The sequence below is a fragment of the Nycticebus coucang genome, chromosome 14, assembly GCF_027406575.1.
Source record: "Nycticebus coucang isolate mNycCou1 chromosome 14, mNycCou1.pri, whole genome shotgun sequence".
NCBI classification, from domain to species: Eukaryota; Metazoa; Chordata; class Mammalia; order Primates; family Lorisidae; genus Nycticebus; species Nycticebus coucang.
In genome coordinates, this window is record NC_069793.1 from 78118262 (window position 1) to 78139577 (window position 21316).

The 21316-nt window shown below is 36.3% G+C and overlaps 1 protein-coding gene across 22 annotated transcripts in view; it reads right to left on the reverse strand.

Annotated features, from left to right (window-relative positions):
- Nucleotides 1-21316, reverse strand: part of DLG2 (discs large MAGUK scaffold protein 2) — a 2435891-nt gene that overhangs the window by 15921 nt on the left and 2398654 nt on the right. For 9 of the 22 annotated variants that reach the window (XM_053560228.1, XM_053560233.1, XM_053560229.1 and 6 more), the window contains 4 exons: nucleotides 13807-13906; nucleotides 10007-10048; nucleotides 2496-2546; nucleotides 1424-1525 (listed from right to left, as the gene is read on the reverse strand). In XM_053560228.1, coding sequence (XP_053416203.1) covers nucleotides 1424-1525; nucleotides 2496-2546; nucleotides 10007-10048; nucleotides 13807-13906 — 295 coding nt within the window. Of the gene's footprint in view, nucleotides 1-1423; nucleotides 1526-2495; nucleotides 2547-10006; nucleotides 10049-12919; nucleotides 12966-13806; nucleotides 13907-21316 lie in introns of all 22 variants that reach the window. The other 13 variants (XM_053560234.1, XM_053560247.1, XM_053560243.1 and 10 more) reach the window with 3 other exon arrangements.

Sequence of the window (21316 nt, forward strand, 5' to 3'; positions counted from 1 at the left end):
ATGTAGTTATTTTCTGTTTAGAAATTGATCTAGGAAAATGAGTAAAACTTAATATATAAATTTATCCCTTAAGGATAGTCATTATAGTTATCAGTGCATCAAAAGAAAGGTCATGTCAGAGTTTATAAATAATAATTATAATACATAATTACAATGGGATTTTAGTTATCATTTATGCTAGTGGAAAACAGGGAAAACCAAAATGTACATAAATGAAGAATGATTGATTGTGATAGTTATATAAAATTTTAAGTAATATTAAACAAAAAGGTGTTCTATCACATGGAAAAATGCCTGCATAGAGAGAAAGGAAGAATAGATGGACTACACTGAAATGTCAACAATGGCATCTCTGAGTATGGCATGGGATTCTGTGTATTTTTTATTTTCTTATTTAACTTGTGCTATTAATGAAAAAAAGAGAAAGTGTACGCAAGATGGAAGGGAAAGTGGAAACAGCACTTAAATAGGTTCTGTTTTCTTTTTTTTCAAAAATGGAAGATCTATTTGGAAGCTTCCGTATACCATTTAGTGCTTCGCTTCCTCTTTCCCATCTCAAGACTTTCTCAGGATATGTTGTATGGCAGGATCTATTCCCAGAACCCTTGCTGGCAACCACCTCATGAGACGCAGCCATCATTCTAGTCTTCTTTTGTCCATGTACTGCACACATAAAATTCCTACTTAAGGATTCCAGGTGAAATTTGCAGTACTGAGATGTTGGAGACGCTTGAAAGCACAAAGCTTAGAAAATGTAGAGTGAGAGAAAAATACTTGTTGGGATCAGGTGTAGGACCTCCATTACCTAATGAACTAAAATCTCCTTGTAGGCCTGTCTACATGTATGGAAGAACTCCATGCATTTCTTTGTGACATAGTGGGGTTAGAGATAGAGTTGAGGGAGTAGAGAAAGTATGATGGTGGTGCAGAGAGGGGAGAGGTAGAACAGACTCTTACAGAGCTATCCTCAGAGGGACCAGAGTCTGGGAAAGACTGTTTGGCTTTGGGATTGACACATAAGCCTAAGTTATCCCAACATGATTTTAGTACATGGCTTTGCTTCTGATATCTTTCAATCTATGGAAGAAGATGTTTCAATGGTTTTCCAATCAACCTTTAAGAATATACTGATGCCTACTATAAATCCTATAATGTTTTAAATTTGGGGGGGGGTGGTTTACAAAGATTCATTCTGCCTTCTGGAGGACTACAGTCAGTTTAGAGAGGACCTTATTATACTTACTAGATAGATAATACATAGCAGCGTGAAAAATGTTAGGCAGGGAAATGAAATATGGTGCTCAGATAATAAGTAGTGATGGTATTTGAATCACTGGAGAGATTATCAGAGGAACAAAACTAGGTTTTAGCATCTCAAAAAGATCCAAATTTCCCCCTCTCCGAGATAAAAAGTGATACTTACGAGGCACACAGGAGCCAAATTTATCAGGGAATTCAGATATCAAGTCATCATTGATCCGATCTTTCATGGGGCCCAGGATAATCACTGGTCGGGTATAGGTTACTGCAGAAAGAAAAAATAAGATGTAGATGAAGAGAAAGATGAAGAAACAACTGTAAAACTGTCCTGCAAGGGTGATTCTTAAGATGAAATTACTACACATTAAAAATTGCTAAGGGCATTACTTGATTTGGTAAATTACTCATATAGCCCTGCACAGGGAAACTGATATTTAACATTCTGGATGTTGGCTGTGCCTTCTTTTTGGACTTTACTAACAGGAGTAAGTAACTGCAATGTTTGTCAACGAAGAAAACAATTTGGAGGAATTTTGCTTACTCTCTGGTTATGCCTACACCATGTCAAAACAACTGAATTTAGTCAATTGAGTGGGAGAAAAAAGAATCCAAACCAGCTGTTTAACCATTATGTAGACCTGACTTTAAAAAGCAATTGTTAGTAGTAATAACATCTTGTGTTTTATAATTTCTTTTCCTCAGAGCGAAATACTGTCTGTACCCTGCTGAGGTTTTTCCAATTCCTTTGTATGTGGGATTAGAGGTAACCCTAATGTTCATTCGGTATAATTCCCCATCTGTTGCTTGAATTCTCCCTGCAATATCATTGTCATTAGCCTCGTGTATAAATGCCTCTAGAAAACAGGAGCAGTCCACTGAGGACCTCTGTTTTAGGCAGTTCTGCTAGGTCCTTCTCAATACTGAGTTGACATCAATCTTCCAAGAGAGTTTACCCAGCAGTCCCCTAGGCTGTTGAGGTGATTTAGATGTGTTCCTTTCATCTGGTGACTACTCATTTGGACGGTCACTCCATTCTCCTAGGAGCTGTTACTACCCATGCTCAGCAGGGAAGTTGTTTGGTGATAAGGTCGAAGACCGAGAGAGGAAGGTATGGTCTGGGAAAACTGAGTATTAACCAGAGTTTATTTTCCTTAGTTCTTTACTCTTTCCCTCTTTCACTGGTGTCCCTTGTTATGGTCCAGAAATCAAGATCCAGAGCATACTGGGAAACTTACTTTCCTGCCTTGTGACAGGCTCATAGGAAAGAATGAGGTCTTCTTGCCCTCCTGAGAAAAGAAAAAAGGAAAATTACAGTGAACCAACAGACCAGTCATACATACACTACAGCTACAAGCCCTGCTCTGAAACACAGGAAACACAGCTTAGGGTTGATTTTCCTTGTTCTCTCTCCTTGAACCATTCAAAAATCCCTTCATCCTCTGTAGCACTGTTTTAGTGTTGGGTTATCACACAGTCATAACACTAAGCAATAACTGGCTGCCAGCTCCCTGCAGTGGGGCAATGCCCTGCGAGACTGCTCTCTGTCTGACACTGAGAAATGGAGTGCCATGGTCCCGACATAAAAGGTTGCTTCCTAAAAGGAAGCCATTTAGTTCAAAGAAAGGCTCTGTGCAATAGTTTGCTGCCACATTCTCAGAATGTCTGTACCTTTTATTTCATTGTCTAATTTATTTACCCAAGAAGCACATTGTTCAAAAGCAAGTGTCTGCTTGTTTCATTTATGATGTAAAAACTTCATCAGGACATTAAGGATTTTATTTTAATATTAATTTATCAGGAAAATGCTGTGAGTCAATTAAAGAGGATTAAAAATTGAGGACAGTCCTACATCACTGCTTATAACTGCTGCTAAACCGTGCTTTCACCTAAGGGAGACCAAGCAGTCAAGTGTCAGCCCCTCCAATGCGAAAGATTTCTGATTCAGGATGGATCTCAGGCCAATGAATAACCATGAAAGTACATTGGTTTTTGGCAATTATTTTTTAAATCATCTATTTTCTCCACTTGATGAATTAATTGGCTGTAAGATTAGCCCAATGTTTGAATTAGGTCTCTTGCTGACTAACCTTTGGTGGGGAAGGAGGTTTAGGGCTGTTGAAAGTGACTTGCTGCCTGCGGGAGGAGAGGAATATGGGGTTGCTTTTCCTGAAAACCAAAGGGCAGTTCTCTCATTGCTTTATATCCTCGCCACCCCTGATGCACATGCACAGCTGGCAATAGCCACAGGACCTCCTTCAGTAGCCACAGCACCAGGGAAAGGTAAGGTAATTTGATAAGAGTTACTACCAAACTGTTTTGATAATGACAACAGATTTGGAAAAGTTAAAATTGTGTGGGAAAAGCTACAGATGTCTTTTCTGGAGGATGGGTAGCAGGGGTGGGGTGGGGGTAGGCTTGTCTTACTTTATCAAATGTGAGAAATGGCCCCAGCTTAAGTCATATCTTATCTCAGCCTCAAGGAGGGCTCATGTTCAGAATGACACTGCTGTATGCCAAGCTACCACTTCCTAAAGGCACAGAGAACTTCAGTGGCATCTATCCACAGCTGCCGTAGAAGTTCAGGAGACTCTTCCCACATCTGGGCAGGTGTTTGGTGTACAACAAGTCAGATTCATTATTTTTTATATTCAGAAAAAATAATTCCCTTTGCTTTGATGAAATTACTGAAATTTACAGAGTCTAGGTTTAAAAAAAAGTGAAGATGATTGATTGCTAAGGCCCTGTTATCTAAAGCCTGAGATATGCAGAGGTCAGAGGCAAGCACAGTTTTAGGGATGGAAGTGTGGCAGACTAACAATGTAGTGTTATAACTTTATAGGGGAAACTTCATGAAATGATCAATATGTGACAGGAGAATCCTGAGTTAACAAAAGTTTTAAATGTCAGGTGATACTTGCACCCGCACATTATACTGGGAGCACCATAAAGGCAAGGACAGCATTTCATTCATCCCTGTACCCCCAGGGCCCAGTTAGATGCTTACTGTAAAGAAAGCCAATTTGCTCTCTGATCTCAGTCATGGGAAACAGGATAAGCAATGAGATCAAAGGTAGGTTCTACTTTGTGTTTTTATCAATATGGCAGTTCACTTTGGAAAATGTGGTTTTTCTCTAAATAAATTTAACACATCATGCTTCCGTAGAAATCTCTTTGCAGGGGCCTTGTAAACCATTCTGGTGGAACATTCTCAAGACAAATCTTAAATAAGCTATTTGATGTCAGTATGTATGATTTGTAATTCAGAAAACCAGAGCAAAGTGTAGCTTTGATTCATTTCATTAGAGTTTGGTAGCTCTTTGTTTATCCATTGCCCTTTGATTTATTTCTCTATGAAAGGTACTGGTGCTGGTTCAGAGCAATAGTGTTGGCAGATAGCAATGCCAGCATCCCTCATGTCACAGCCATCCCAATTCTCAAGGCCCTGTGACAATCAGGTACCCTGTGATACTGAGGAAGCCTGTGGGGAATCTGTGCATGTAGGCGTTATGTAATTGCTGTGATTTCAGTACAATAGTGCAGAGCAATAGTGTTGGCAGATAGCAATGCCAGCATCCCCTATGTCACAGCCATCCCAATTCTCAAGGCCGTGTGACAATCAAGTACCCTGTGATACTGAGGAAGCCTATGGGGAATCTGTGCATGTAGGCGTTATGTAATTGCTGTGATTTCAGTACCTTCAACCAAATTTTACTTACATGTTCAAGAAGGGAAAGCCCTGTGGGTAATAGGAAGGGGACAGAAGGGGAGAAAAAATGTTACAGCAATGAAGGAATGAAGATTCATGCCTGTGGGGCACTTTGCAGGGCTTTCACATCGTTGGCTTTTATTTTTTCACGGCTATTGTTTGAGGTAGGTACTTTAATGATTCCCATTTTACAAATGAAGAAGCTGACACTTGAGATGTTAGTGAGGCCTGCCTCTTTCCTTAGCTTGTAAGGGGTGTTGTCAAGATCTAATACTACCTTTTTTTTTTTTTTTTTAATTTTGAGTCTTGTTGAGTTTATTGCAAAAGGTAAAAGAAGTAGAATTCTCTGTGGGGCTGGGGCCTAGAGGTATTACTCACAAATGGACGTGGGAATGTGGGGGTAGAGACAGGAGCTGAAACCAGGTCAGAGTCACTGAAAAGTCATCAGGTGTTCCAGCTCTAAATATCAGCTCTTTTTTTTTGAATGCTGCTGTGTCACCTCCATAAAATAGTCATCCTTTGAAGTTTTTCTATTTTTCGCTCTGAAGAGGCTGGCACTCAGAAATAACAGCTGCCAAAAAGGTACAAACTATTTCTTGGTCTTGTTTTGGCAACGGCATGGCTGAAAGTGGGAGAGCAGAGCGGAGCTGTATGTGGATGCCTGCAGCTGCCAGAATCTTGGCAGAAGACTGTATTACAGTCTCCACAAAACACTCTGTGTTTAAACTGGAAGCAAATCCAATGAGGGACCCTAATATGCCTTCATGCAAGAGAAAAGCAACTTGGTGTCCTTTAGGAATTCTTAGAAACTAGAAAAGAGAGATGAAGGAAGTGAAAACCAGTGGCAGTACAGTTAATGTTCTAAACTTAGGTTTCAGTGCATGCGCATGATGATTATTAAGAACAAATTAGGTTCTCGGAGCCATAGAATGCTTGTGCTGAGGAAGGGTTTGGAATCTAGGGCTTCAGAGATGGCAAGTCTGTAGCAAGCGCTGTTACTCTCCTCTCCCGCAATCCTGCTGAGCCTCAATGTGGCCTCACACTATTTTCACTACAATTTTCCAGGCAGCTATTGCCAATTGGTTAAAGATGGAATCTTCATTAGAACCTATTTGCCATCTTTGTTCTAATCCAAGCTACTCATTTTGCATAGGAAAGGTTTAAAGGCTTTGAGTAATTTCTTCAAGGTCACATCATAAACTAGTGGCTCAGTATCTCCAAAAGATGTTCAGAAGATTAAATTAGTTAATAATGCATACAGCATTTAGTTCAGGCTTAGTACATAGTTAAAGCTGTATAAATGTTTGTATAACTTTTATGGAATGGTTAAAATATACTAGATAAAATGTTAATGTCAAGAGGCTTGGATTGAAAACTATAGGGAAAAGCAAAAAATATATATGGGATTCAGAATTTAAGGGTCTTGGTTGACTTGCAGTATTTCCACGTATTAGTGAAACATGTAGCCTCTTGGAGCTTCAGGTTCCTCATATGACACGGGGGCTATTAATGTAAAATGTATCAAATACTTTTGTTGCAGAAATCAAATGAGATAATAGATGTAATGACAGACTGTTTTCAAAGACATCTAAGCTTTCTATAGCTAAGAAGGGTGGATTAAGCAGAAGAAGAGGCACCATTTTGACTGACTCTGGAGAAGAAGTTTTGGGTCTCCTGATCTCGACACCTCAATTTCATTCAAATTATTTCTTCAAGATCCTTGTTCGAAAATTCTACTTAACTGAAGAGCATGAATGGGTTAATCATCAGCTACCACACATCCATGGTGACATAAAGAGCTTTCCCTCACTTTGAGGAGACTTTAGAGATGTCCACAGTCCCCATTTATACCTGCTGGTGTTATCTATCTCCTCCAAATAGAAGGGTATAATACCAAACAGGTGAAAATGCAAGCTTTCATTTTCCTACCTTATTGACAGAAATCTGGAATTAGCCCATCATTAAGATAGTTTTGAGGTGGCACTTTGCAGAATTAGACAGTATGCCCTTTAACTACAGTTTCAGCTATTACATATTGCTCAATATAGTTGGGCTTGGAAAAATTATTCTATTATAGTTGAGATGATGCAGCAAAGATCTGAGCTATTTTTTAGAAATTGAGGTTTGAGTGAATCTATGTGCATGCAGATGTATTACAGGAGATACATGAGCCTTTCAAGCAAGGTTGCCATTATATGTAACTCCTGGCCACAATGTGAATGGTGTACTCTAGATTATGAAACGCGGTGGCCTGGATCTTTTTTTCTAACTCCTGATATTTTTAAAAGCCATTTTTGTCCCTAGAGTGGATGTGGAATAGTTCTAGGACTAAAATATTGGTGAAAAAAGTCTTTTTTTTTTTTCCACTAGATATTGGAGAAAAAAGTTTTTTACTTCTGTATTTGTTTACACTGCTATTCACAAGACATCAAATTGGTCATGATTATAGCAAAAGCCAAAAATTCCCTAGAAAAATACAGTCTACTCTGATTTCAAATTCGGTACTTTCTGGAAAACATGTTGTCCCAAGCCTCAGTGTCTTTTGTTGTGCCATTGCCCATTCTGAAAGGTTACTTCCTCATTTTATCTAACAGGCAAGTTCCTCACCTTTCCAAAGCTCAGCTCAAATCTGCTTCTTCTCTGAAACTACATCTGATGGTCCCACTATTCTTGAGCCAGATTTCTATTTTAGTACCTGTGAAACTTAGTACACCTTTTCATTTATTAATCTCTTTCTACTATACGTGTGCTGAGATCCAGAGTTAATTCATATTCACATTAAGTCTCATGGTATCTATGAAGACATGGCCTATAGTAGATGCCAAATGAATAAATAAATATTCCTTCAGAATTTTTTGTATTCCCATCCTGGAAAAAGAAATGTGATTTCTTTCCTCTGAGCTGTGATGAACATCCTTATTACTTTTGTTCATTATAAAGAAAAAAAAAAACAACGTGTGGCTGGCCTTCTATAACCTCAGATGAGGCCCAAACAAATATAGATTATTTGACTCCACATTTGTCCTATTAATATCACAGAATCCAGTTCTAGCTCCTCTCTCTTCTCACAGAGAATTCAAGATGCTTGCAAGTGTTTCCTTTATTCACTCAGTAAACATTTATGTGCACCTACTCTTTGAGAGTGAAAAGAATTATTGATGTCTTAGAGCATCATTTCAAAAACTTGAAAAGGAGCTGAAAGCCTTGGCTCAATTTTTATAACTTAATAGTTCTGGGAAAAATATTTCCACAAAAGGGGAACTTCTAGAATACTCTACAAAAGTGTTTCTTGTACAGCATGTATTTTCTATATAAAAGATTAACAAAGCATGATTTTTCCTTTTCTGTATCTGTGAATGCTGGATGGAAGTATAATACTTGAAAATTAAAAGCTGAACATCAATGAAACTAATATCTCTGGTTTTCATGAGACCCAACAAATAAGTTATATTTTTCTTCATATTAAATTGAGGGCAACTCAGGTGTCAGGAACACAAGCTTTGGTGATTTTTTTTTTTTTGGCCTGGGTTCTTGTTTTAAAATCAAATGAAAAGGGGTGAGAAGAAATTTTTCTGAAGTTAGGATAATCATAAAATTATAGGAGTAGGAAGAATGTAAAAATGTAAGGACCATGTAGAGAAAAGGAACACTTTAAATCTTTCCATCAATTGATGGAAGTCTTTCTATCAATAAGACTTTCATCAGTAAGAAAGTGGATATGGATAATATTAGGTGGTTCTAATATTATATGATTGATCAAGGGTATCTTATTTCAGTTCTTGTCATTTTATTCTTTGGACTGTATCATTTTCCCCCTTTGGCACCACCTCCAGCTGCGATGTTTTTTTTTGTGTGTATTTTTTTTTCTATTGCCATTTTTCCTCTTTGGTGTCTTTTTCCTACCTGCCACAAAAATGATTCTCCTAAGACTTTCTCAAAATCCAAATTACTTGTCTTACTACATGAACACTGTTTGGCACTCCACTTCATAAAAGCATGGTTTTGTAAAGTACCAGGCTATAATGGGCAGGAACCCTAAATAATCCCATATTTCCATTAATGCAATATTCAAGTAAAAGATAATACCAATTTCTGCAGGTAATATGCATTGGGCCTCTAATTTTCTAATACCTATGGCAACTGCTTTTTGGGTAACCTACTTCACTAAGGAATACATATTAATATTATTATAGAAGCTGTAAGGATCCCAGTAATAATTTGTACCTAGGTTAGACCAAAAAACAGTAAGGAGGTGGTGAGAAACCACGAGAACTAATCAAAAGGATATGTTTGGTGAATATTTTCATACATTAAGCAAATGGCTTCAAGTGACCAAATAGAAACCAGAAATAATTTTTAAAAAGATATGTACCTTTTCAATTAAGTTTTCTGACCCAACAAGAGTGTTTATTTAAAAAAAAAAAAAAATTTAAGTTCCTTCAACATTAGAGGCTGAAACCTTTTTCATCACTTTCCTAATAATTGCAAAAATAAAGTTAGATATATTATAGTATCTACCTTAAAGATCAACCAAAGAGAAAGTGAAGTAAAAGATTTACGCCCAATTTAAAAGGAACACGGTCATTGATAAAGATTTCTTTTGTAAAGAGAAGTTAAGAGCAGAAAGGAAAAGGCAAAATGAAAAGGAAAATTAAAGCATGATGAATTTTCAACTCTTCTTCAAGGAGTTTAAATTAATTTGGGGTGTGTGTGGTTAGAATGTCAAAATTCACCATGCTGAACTTTTCATATGCCTTCCCTGTGAGAACTGAATCCCTGGATCACAACTAAATGAGGCTGGAATTGTTTATTGGCAAGACGGCTACTGCCAGTGCAAATCACAGAAGGGCCCACTGATGGCCCTGGCGTCTTTTTTATCTTTCTACATCAAATGATGATTTCATTTCAAGCCATTTGCTTTGGATAAGGATGATAAAAGGCAGCAATTAAAAAACAACAACAACAACAAAAATCTGAAATGACCACCACAGGCAATGGGGACAATTGCAAAGAAAACCGCAAACCAAAGCAGTAACTTACGGTAGCTACTTTCGCTATCGCTGGCATTAGAAGAAACATGTTCTGCAAGAACAGCACAGCAAATTAAAGAGATACCAAGCATTGGAGAGCAGCCAGGACTGAAAGGAGTATACTCATGCAAGGCTATTAGAAATGTGAGCAAAGGCAAGTAGGAGGCTGCAGACGAGACTGCCTTAAGAAAACTCAGATCAGATAAAGAAGATGAAAACTTTATCTTCATTTTACAGGAATCTGCTGCTTGATAGTTGTTTCTTCTTTTTGAAAAACTGAGAAAAGTATCTTTAATTAAAAAAAAATGTGTAATGTCAACCTAGGCAATTTTCTTTTTATAAATACTAGTCACATGGTTCTGATTTCCCAAATTTGTGTAATAAAGACAAGGTGTCTTGACTGTTTTCTTGACTATAAATTCAGGAGCTCCTGGTGTGTAGATACTGGGTTTTGTTTTTTTTTTTTGGTAGGCCTTTTTGCTTCTCTGTTTTAGCCTCCAAGCATTTTGCAGAAGCATTGTATTTCAAATTGCCAATTGGTATTTGGAATCCCTTGAATTGTATTTCTTCTTAAGTATATCTTAAACTAATTATTAGGCTGAAAAGAGATTCTTGAGAATCTTTTCTGCTTTACTGAGTGAGTAGAAAATGTTGGAGGAAGAAACAAGTCACTAAGAAATGTTTTATGAATTAGTTTAACATTTCCCTATTTTTATTTTAAGATCCTTGCTTGGATAGTCATTGAATTCTGGAGAAATGGAATAGTCAGGAAATAAATGGCCTGAAACCCAGCCTGGGTCCTGGCATGACATATGTTTTTAATTCATGTTGAAGACATGCTTGTACAGTGGTATTCCAAGTTGTTTTTTCATCCAGTCTAGCTAACAACAGGGAAGTATGTTATGTTGTTATATGGCATATTATTGTATGCCAGAATTACAGGTTTTATTTCCAAAATCATTTCTTTCACCTGTATTACTTGTTAAGTTGTAGAAAATAAACTCATTAGCTTATCAATTTCTTTGTTATCACTTTAATTAAATGGAAAGCATGTACCTATCTGAAGTTCACTAACAATAACTTCAATGTTTTTTAAAAGTGACAACTATTGAATATTTTTAGAAAGGAAAAGAATATATAACATTATTTTCTAATAGTAAAAAGAAGTGCTTTGAAGGATGTTCGATATTATGTACTCTTGCCAATTGGATAGATTAGTTTTACACTGTACGAGCATGAAACTAATGAAAATCAAGCATGGGTTAAATTCACACAAACCATTTATCTCTGTGTTGGTCTTTAGCTAGAACTGATTTAACTTCATTTAATCATGAATCTGGGGGCACATTTTCTAAGGGCAAAGGGGCACTAGGGAAAGAAGTGTGGATGAATCTGCAAATCTGTTTTCTGTTTTATTGCTGAAAAGAAAGTCAAAGCAATGAAAGTCAAATTCAACAACGGTGTATCTTCATGTACATTATTATTTTAAGCATCTTGAATTAGGGTATTTTACTTTTAGAATCTGTTTAATTTTTAAAGAGTAAGCAAACATTTGCACAGTTTGGGTTTAAAAGAATATGACTAATATTTTTGACACTCCAATAGCAGCTACTTTTTAGTGGTGCGCATTTTTAACAAAAATGTTTCTTTCCCTCCAAAACAATTCTCACTAGTGGTATTTGAGGTGACCTAGACAACATTGAAATTGGTATTTGAATTTCAGTCACTAATTCAAGAAAAATTTCATATTATTTTCCACACAGTGACTCAAAAATAAAGTTTTCATCTTTAAGGAGATTAGTATTCTTGTTCATATTTTTTCTATATTTCTATGTATCTAAAAAAATCCTCCAAATCAACAACCTGAATTATAAATGGTATTATTACACAGGGTTATAGAAACAGTCCTTGAAAACAAAGTCCAGCTCAACAGTATTGTGTTTTATACAAAGGAAGTAAACAGCTTCTAAAAATGTTGCCCATAGCTGTCAAATTAAAATAAAGAAAACAAAAAAATTGAACATGTGATACATTTGCAAAACACACAATAATCTGTTCTTATTTCATCAGTGTCTACACAATTGGGGTTAATAATTAAATAATAAAAATTATAGTATAATATATTGATACATAAGATAATTATTTTTTAATTGCTCAGTGCAATGAGACACAAATTAAAGATGTGAATAACTAGAAAATATAAAGGTTTAGTATATTTTAGTTTTCACTCCATATTATAAAATGAAGACCTGATTATATAATGCAGCTAATAAATCACTGATAGGAAAACATATTAATACATCTCTAAAAGTTTATTATACAAACGTTTCAAACAGGATCACCGCAAGTCAGAAAAAAAAAATCAATCAACGTTAATAACAAAGAATTATTCATGGAAGATCAAATAGCTTAATGTCTACTTTTTGAGAATGCATGTTCCTTTTGACTGCAAAATAGCTCCTTTACTGATAGAAAAATATAACCCGATTATGAAATTTGGCAAGGTCATTAAATATTTCCATGTGAAAATGTAGAAGAACATACATTTCTACTTTGCTGTACTTGAACACTTAGCTCACCCTTTCTCTCAACATAGTTTCTTGCTCTTTGGGTGGTTATTAGGCGGCAGAGCAAGTGATGCAACAGTGGGCATCAGGACCATGTTGATTTTAACATATGGTCAGAAAGGGATGGTGTTAATTGCAACAGAAGTTAGAGTGCCTGACACACTGCTTTTAAATGCCGACATGCAGAACAAAACGATTGAAAATTACTTTGTAGGAGCATTCACAGCTAGTAACAAATCAAACTCGTATCTTGTGCATGCTAGGAGAGAAAGGCCCTCAAGAAAAGGAACAAAAGCCAAACTCAAAAGGAAAGGAAAAGAAAAGAAAAGTTACAGTGACCATTCCTGGAAACTTACTCAGAGTCTTTGTCCCATAACCGTCGTCACCTAATCCGGGGATGTCCTGCATGGAAGTCCCCAGAGAGAGCAATGAGAGAGGAAGAACAGCCACGGAAGAGGAAGGAAGAAGTCAGTGGAGTTGAAATGAATACTACCATGACAGACCGTGTTGCCTTAACAGTCTGGATCCCACTCTCTCTGCTTTGAAAACGATTCTTACCCCAAGGTTCCTAGGCTGAGACTCAAGAAGGAAATTTCTGATTTGCAAAGCAACTTAAAAGGCTTAAGTAGAAAATTGTAAGAAGAAAATTAAAAAGATTTAGCAAATGCCATTTTTGTCCACTGTCAATTATGTTGCCACAGAAATGTCCCATGTAGAGGAATAATTCTCTCTGAATTTCATAATAAATTCTTAGATTTAGTATCTACCAATACGAGCTCACTTCATAGCACACATTTAACATTGGTTGGGAGGGAAAGAGTGAGCAAATGGGCTAGTGACCAATAAAGGTAATTTAGCTGTTCCCAATTAGCTAGCATTTCAAAAAATATATGTAGCAGTGGAATCCAGTATTTCTAGTCAGAAAAGAATTTGTCTTAAGCCCCAGAGAGTTGCATGATCAGAAAGGCAAACCAGACATAGTTCTGGTTTCAGATAAACACTGGTTGGAAGCAAGTCCCAGCTTCACCAAGTCTCTCTCCAATGCATTCTGCCAACAAAAGTCATGTGAAAGGAAGGATCCAGACTGCAGTCAAACACTGGTCATAGTAGTAGACCTGACCTGCCTGCCTGCTGTGTTGTTTGCCTAGGCGTGTGGCATGGGACAGCCTACATCATGAGTGTCGCCCGTGAAGAATTTTTTCTCTTGTGTTGCATGTGACGTTATCTTTGAGAATCTACTTACGTTCTGGATCACTGGTTTCCTGCTCACTCTGCTCCTTGTTCTTGTAGAATGGGAATTTTCGTGAAAAGATGAAGCTCTTTTTACGCTTGTCATTGAATGACTGTGAAGGAGAAAAGGCATGGGGCAAAAACAGGGGACATCTAATTGTTGTCACACTCATGCTGACAAAACAACTAGTTTGTAAAAGCACAGAGCTGTAGTGATGCAAGTGGATGCTCTAAAGAGGTGCCAGAGGGCACCAGAGGTAAATTTTATTTTCAAGGAGTGCAAATTCTGACTGACGGCACATGTGAAAAATTGTCACCCAATCAAAAGACTGGTAACAAATAATGGTGATAGAGGAAAAAAGTCTTAAATTGGAAGCAGAAAACCCAGAGCCTTTGTCCTGGCTGTACGTCTTGCTAGTCCCTCAACCTAGGAGCTGAATCTCTCTGAACCTCAATGTCTTTCATCTGAAAAATGAAGATAATGATAGCAGCTCATAGGTTAGGAGACTCACACAAGATAATATAAATATGAATACAAATGTCATCATCATCTGGTAGAGAAAACTTGATTAGAAAAACTAATTTTCTTCTCAGTGTCTAGATGTCTTGTAAAATACATTGTACATTTATGATATAGGATAATTATAGTGTCATGCACAGACATTTGGTAATTATTCTATAGCATTTTTATTCAGGCTGGGTAGAGTGGCTCATGTCTGTGATCCCAGAACTTTAGGAGGCCAAGGTGGGAGGACCTCCTGAGGCCAGGAGTTCAAGATCAGCCTGGGCAACATGGTGAGACATCTGTCTCTATAAAAAATAATAATAAAAAAATTATCCAGGTTTGGTAGCTTATGCCTGTAGTCTTAGCTACTCTCAGTCCCAGTGAGGCTAAGGAAGGAGGCTTGCTTGAGCATAGGAATTAGAGATTACAATAAGCTATGATTGGGCCACTGCACTTCAGCCTGGGCAACAGAACAAGACTCTGTCTCTTAAAAAAGAAAAATTAAGAAAACCTCATTTTTATCCAAAAGAGATTTTAAAGATAATTTAGCCCCATGCCCATGCTCTCATTTTGTACATAAGGAGCCAGAGGCATAGAGAAGTTGAGTCTCATATCAATATCACAGAGTTAGCTGGTAACAGCCAGGAGGCAGTCAACCAAAATATGTTAAAATTATTGCTAAAAGGATATCAACTTGATATTCACTCAGCAAAAGACGAAAATGACAGTTCTGATCTATATTAAAGTATCTGATAAGATTAAAATAATGCAAGAATGGCTGTCTTTAAAAATATAAACCACTCCATTATTTTTATATGGCTGATTAAAAGTGATACATATATTAGAATTTATCCATATAAATGAATAGCATACAAATGAATAGCTTGCCAGGAAGACTCCTTAAGAAAATTTCATTTATTCCCCTTCTGCTGTTATTATGTAAATGGGTTGTTGGGCTCTTCTTTGGGAAATGTGTTCAGTCATTTTACCAGCTACAGACCATGCAAGTCTTACCAATTTCATATTTACGTATCATTTTTAAAATGCTTTGCCAGCTTGATTACTCTCCTTACTTGACTGATTTGCCCCTGAGGGTTTTTCAGCTGCTTAAAAAAAATTAAAATCACTCCTCAAGGAAAAAGAATTGTTACCACGTAAATATTACAATGAATTTGCTAAAGACACTGAGATACTTTGAAAAGGAGTATTGTAAGACAGTTTTGGCAATTGCAGCTGGTTGGAATGTACAGCCAGCAAGGTGACTACTTGGAAAGAAAGGGTATTTATTCAGATATGTATATCTTGTCTTGGTGTGGATTAGTCATACACCTTTGTAGATTTGGAGATTGATAAAATGGTGTAAATAATTTATTTTCTTTGTATACTCATGCACTTCCTGATCCAACATCCATTCTGGTGAACATGTTCATTTAGGAAACATTTAAGTACTAAAATGTTGATGCTATCATTCAGTAAGTAATTCATTACTTTTTGGGGTGGTAGAAACTTTCACCAAAGTAATGGAACTTCATTTTATGTCCATTACAGAGGTGTTACAAAAAAATAGTAAATCAAATATTTAATAATTTCTGAAATCAGGAACAAATTTTATACTTTACATTCATATACTAAAAATATATCCTCAGGAAAAAAGAAGTATCACTTCAGAAATTATTACTCTGCTGACAGCACCTATGTTCAGTATAATTTTTCATCATTCATAATTGAGGATTGGTATCCGAAGACAAGGTTGGGAATTGCCCCCAAATTTTCCCAGATAAAAATTATAGTCCTTAAAGGAACAATAAATATTCTTGCATCACTCCAGTTTCATGCCACTTTTACATTTCAAGCATATTTAAACTTCAGTAACTGAAAACAAAAGAAAAAAAATCATGTAAGAATTAACAGCATGTGACATTGCAAGGTATGTTAGACATTTAACTTCAACATTACTGATGACTTGTCATGCAAAAAAAATTTGTATTTTCATGCAAATACAAAACAATGCCAAATGCAGTAAAGCTTGGGATGAAAATGTAGATACAGGTGGACAATGTAGAGGCCTTTGAAGGCTGAAAATGAGGCTGCATGCAAACTGGATCAATTAAGTCCTCTTAAGGGTCAAAGGAAAATGAAAATGTGTTGTCTGTGGTTAATTCTTTTATGTTACAAAGCAAGGACTGTAATGTGTTAACATTTCCCAAGTATGAAAATGTTGTGTATCATGAATCATCTGATTGGGACATAATACTACTGATCACCACACTTTTTAAAAGAACAGAAAATACATTATACTCAAGAACAACATTATTTAATGTATCAGTCTTATTAGTAAAAGCCATTTTGTATTGAAATTGAAGAGAAGGTAGTGAACCTATTAGTGGTTATGCTTCCTTACACTTATGAAAACAAAACCAAATTACAATTTCAGACGGTCACAGATTTAAAAGTCACACTTTAGGGTCTTAGTTACACATTTCAAGTGTAAGAGATTATATGTGGTTTATAAGGCTCTAACATTGTTCTTTATTTTTTATTAGATATATATAATGCCATTGTATGAGCTTTATTGCTGCTGTAATTTTTCTTTTTAATATAGAAAAGGAAAATCTGTTACATGAGTGTGAACTGAGAATAATAAATTAGCACTTTTACTATTTAAAGAACACATGATTCTAAAGCAACTGACTGGTTTCCAGCTGGATTCTTAACTACACTTGATCAATGCTATTCTTGCTGTCTCTACATTACAGGATCTTAGATCCTGATCCATTACTTTCATGATAGGATACTTTTTTGAAATACCAATGAAATGTGGCATAAGGCAATTGACAAAATTTTTTGCATTTTGGGATTTGGCCTGAATAATTGAATTCTGATGAATAAAAGTGATGAAACAACTATCATATACTGAGCACTTATGTGCCAGGCTTCGTTCTAAAAGCTCTCTATATATTAATTTCCACTCTAACTTCACACGGTTAGCAGCATCATTATTCTCATATTACAGATGAGGAAACCAAAGTTTATAAATCTTCTGTTACTTGCCCAGAGTCACACAGTTGGTGAGCAATGAAGTCAGGAATTGAATTTGCAAATTTCCTTATTGCAAATATTACTTTTCTTGTGAGCATAAGAATTTTCTGGAATCCAAGCCTGCTTCAATTTTATATTCAAAATTATTAGCATTTGACTCTATTAAATGATACATAGTTCGTCATTGCCACAGCTTTACTGCTTGGTGACTAGTTACTTAAAACCATTAGTTGTTATTGGTTTTAACAATACCTTTTTGGCTACTTTGCTACAATTTTTTTGTGATGCCTATTCATATTTTTGAGGGGGTCTATTTTATTTTTCTTGTTCTTACAATAATGTAAAATAAATAAAAAGAATTTCAGTGAAACAGGCCATGAACGACAATTAAAAGGTAATCACCCGTGATAGGCAAATCTATAGAAACAAAGAAGGTCAGTGGTTGCTTAGGGCTGGGGCAGAGGATGCAAAGAGTAGAAAGTGGCAGCTAGGGGAACAAAGTTTCTTTTAGGGAAGATGAGAATGTTCTAGAATTAAATTGTGAGATTATATAACCCTATGACTACACTAAGAACACTGAATTGTGTACTTTATGCATGTAAATTGTATACTGTGCTTCATGAATTATCTCATGAAGCCATTTAAACAAAAAAGAAACCCCTCGCAACCCCATACCACAAGATGAGAGGAAGCAATTGTGGCAGATTTCTATCTTTTATTTGGTGTCAATAATTTTTATCTTTAATTGAATGAGAGGAAACTAGCTCTCCACTCTTGCAATCTATTAGACATGTCTTTTTTTTTTTTTCTAAATCTGATTCTGTTTTGTCTCTGTTAAATGAATACTTTCATGTTGTGACAGACATTAGAACACCCAAACCAGGAGTCAGATCTATCACTGTCAGTCAGAGGCTCCAGGTTCTTAGTCAAATGGCATGAAACCACCCAGCCTGACCCAAGATGTAATGGCCTTGGTGAAATGGCTTAAGATATAATACGTGCTTCATGAAAAAAAAAGGAAACAAGACAAAAAATTCAAGTTCTTAAAGACATGTGAGTGAATCTTTTTTTTTTTTTGAGACAGAGTCTCACTTTGTCACACTCAGTAGAGTACTATGGCATCATAGCTCATAGCAACCTCAGACTTCTGGGCTCAAAGGATTCTCTTGCCTCACTGTCCCAAGTAGCTGGGACTACAAGTGCCCACCACAATGCCCAGCTATTTTTAGAGGTGGGGTCTCGCTCTAGCTCAGAATCTACCTGCCTTGGTCTCCCAGAGTGCTGGGAGTATAGGCATGAGCCACTGTGATAAGCATCATGTGAGTGAATCTTGACATACTTTTATCATTCTCATCAGAAAACTTTAAAATTAGGGACATGTGTTAGTTTTTTTCCTCATCTTCCTGTTCTAATTTTTCTTAAGCTTTGTCAAATGTTTCATAATTGTAAAATGTCACCTTCATGATATGAATGTTCTTTAAGCAGAACCTAGACTTAAATTTATACTGAACTCAGGTACAGTGGCCTCATTTTTATAAAAGCTCTTTTGCTCTTAATTTATTCTTGTCTCTCCTCTAAAATAATTGTGTCCCCCGGGAAAGTTGTTACCATAAATTTGGGCTACCACTTTTACTATAAATATCTTATTTTCAGACACACAAAAGAGGATCTTAAAATAAAAGAAGGAAGGAACAAGTAATGAGACAGAGAAGACTTAAAGGAAAGATAAGAGTTGGTTGAGATCTCTGTTCCCAGAAAGGTATCTACATGAACACATGTGTGCAAATGTGTGTCTATTACATTGCTCAATTCAAAAAAGATTTATTTTGCAATCCTAATAAATTAATGGATCTAGGCACTGAGAATTAGTAGCTGCTGATATCAAATAAAAAAGAGGCAATCAGATGCTACGTGCCTCCTAATAAAAAAAGCAAAATATTATTGTAGTCTTGCAAATATCAACTTACTCCAAAACAAAACTAAAATCTCTTAAATGAACCCGAATCTAATCAAACTTCTAGATCCAACCACTAGTTTCCAGAAATAAAGAACATAGGGAGTGAAAAATTATACTATAAAAATGTAATCAGCTAAATCTGAAGTGTAGGAAACTCTGCAAGAAAAATGAATTGGTTGCTTCAATATAAAAATTGCAAAGAAACAAAGAAGGAAAAAATGGAGAGGAAACATATAGATCAGACTTAATAGACAGGCCTGGTTGTGTATACCTCTAATCCCAACATATTGGGAGGCTAAGGTTGGAGGATTGCTTGAGGCCAGGAGTTCAAGACCAGCCTGGAAAACAGACCCTATTTCTACAAATAAAAAAAGACAAATAAATAAATAAAACTAGCTGGGTGTGGTGGTATTCATATGTAGTCCCAGCTACTTGGGAGGCTGAGGTAGTAAAGGAATTGGAGGGATGATTGGGCTACTGCAATTTAGCCTGGGCAAACACAGAGAGACCCTGTCTCTTGAAAAAACTATTGGTTCAAAGTTTCTTGGAGAATGAGATGTTTATTTTTCCACAAATTATTTAATTATTAAAAATGTAGGAAAAGATGCCTTTACAGTAGAGTAATCTGGTTATCACCTTAACCAAGTAATCAAACTTAGCATCACCCAAGTGAGACTCCCATCTCAAAACAAAACAGAACACAACAAAACAAAACTTAGCACTGCCAAAATCTATAACATAACTTGTGTGTTATTCATGCCTAAACGGAATTAGCTGAGGCTAAGCATGAAGAAACAATCAGGCAAATCAAAATGAAAACAAATACATACTCTTAAAAATCTCAGTATCATGAAAAACACAAAAAGGTTAAAGAACCATTCTAGATTAAAGAAGCTTAAAGAAATAGGACAGATGAAACACAATGTGTAGTCATGGATTGAATCCTCAATCAGAAAAAAAATCATAATTCCTTCAACTTCCTCTCAAAACAATTAAGGGAGTATAATGAGTTGATCATTGTTGAAGCTGAGTAACAACAGGTACAAGAGATTCATTTTTACATTGTTATAATATAGGGTTAGAATTTTTCATAATAAGGATAAGAAAAAGATGAATTATAATACACTTAGTGCAGTGCCTTAAAAAAGTAGTCATGGGTGGTGCCTGTAGCTCCAGGGCTAGGGCGCCAGCCACATATCCCGGGGCTGGTGGGTTCGAATCCAGCCCAGGCCAGCTAAACAACAATGACAACTACAACCCCCCAAAATAGCCGGGCATTGTGGTGGGCGCCTGTAGTCCCAGCTACTTAGGAGGCTGAGGCAAGAGAATCGCTTAAGCCCAAGAATTTGAGGTTGCTGAGAGCTGTGACGCCACAGCACTCTACCCAGGATGACATAGTGGGACTCTGTCTCAAAAATAAAAGTAATCATGATTAGCTAATATTTTGTTGCTTTTTTTTGGAGCTTTCTATCCTTTTTTTGTTACTACTTCAAATCTAACATGTAAAATAAAAATAACCTTAATTTAAATTAAGCACAAGGGCTACTCTAACCTGAAAATAAGAAAAAGAAGTAGATAAGAAAAGGCAGAGAGAAAGCAGATCCCTTCTGACTATATCACTAGTGGCCCAGTGGAGGCAGCAAACTGGGTTTATTATTTATAAAAATGTAGAGATAATCTTTGACTTTAAAGAACAGTATTCAATTTAGAATTTTTTGCTCAGGAGGGAGTCAAAAATCACTGTATGGCAATCACTCTAAAGAAGTTCTGAGAAATAGAATCCTAGATGAAATCCTTTTAAAAAAAATTCCTCAGTCATGCTATATAAAATCCCTCAGTTAGCAGCCAAGTTGGGGAGGCTTACTTGTAGTAAAAGAGTAAAGGCAGCTTGGCCTAGAGACCAAGCCTAGACTAGTACAGCTGAGGGGGAGTTTAATGCTGGCCTCTAAGTCACTCTGATATACAGTAAGTAGGATATTTTCCTCAACCTGAGGCCCTAAACATCTACATCATCACTTTATC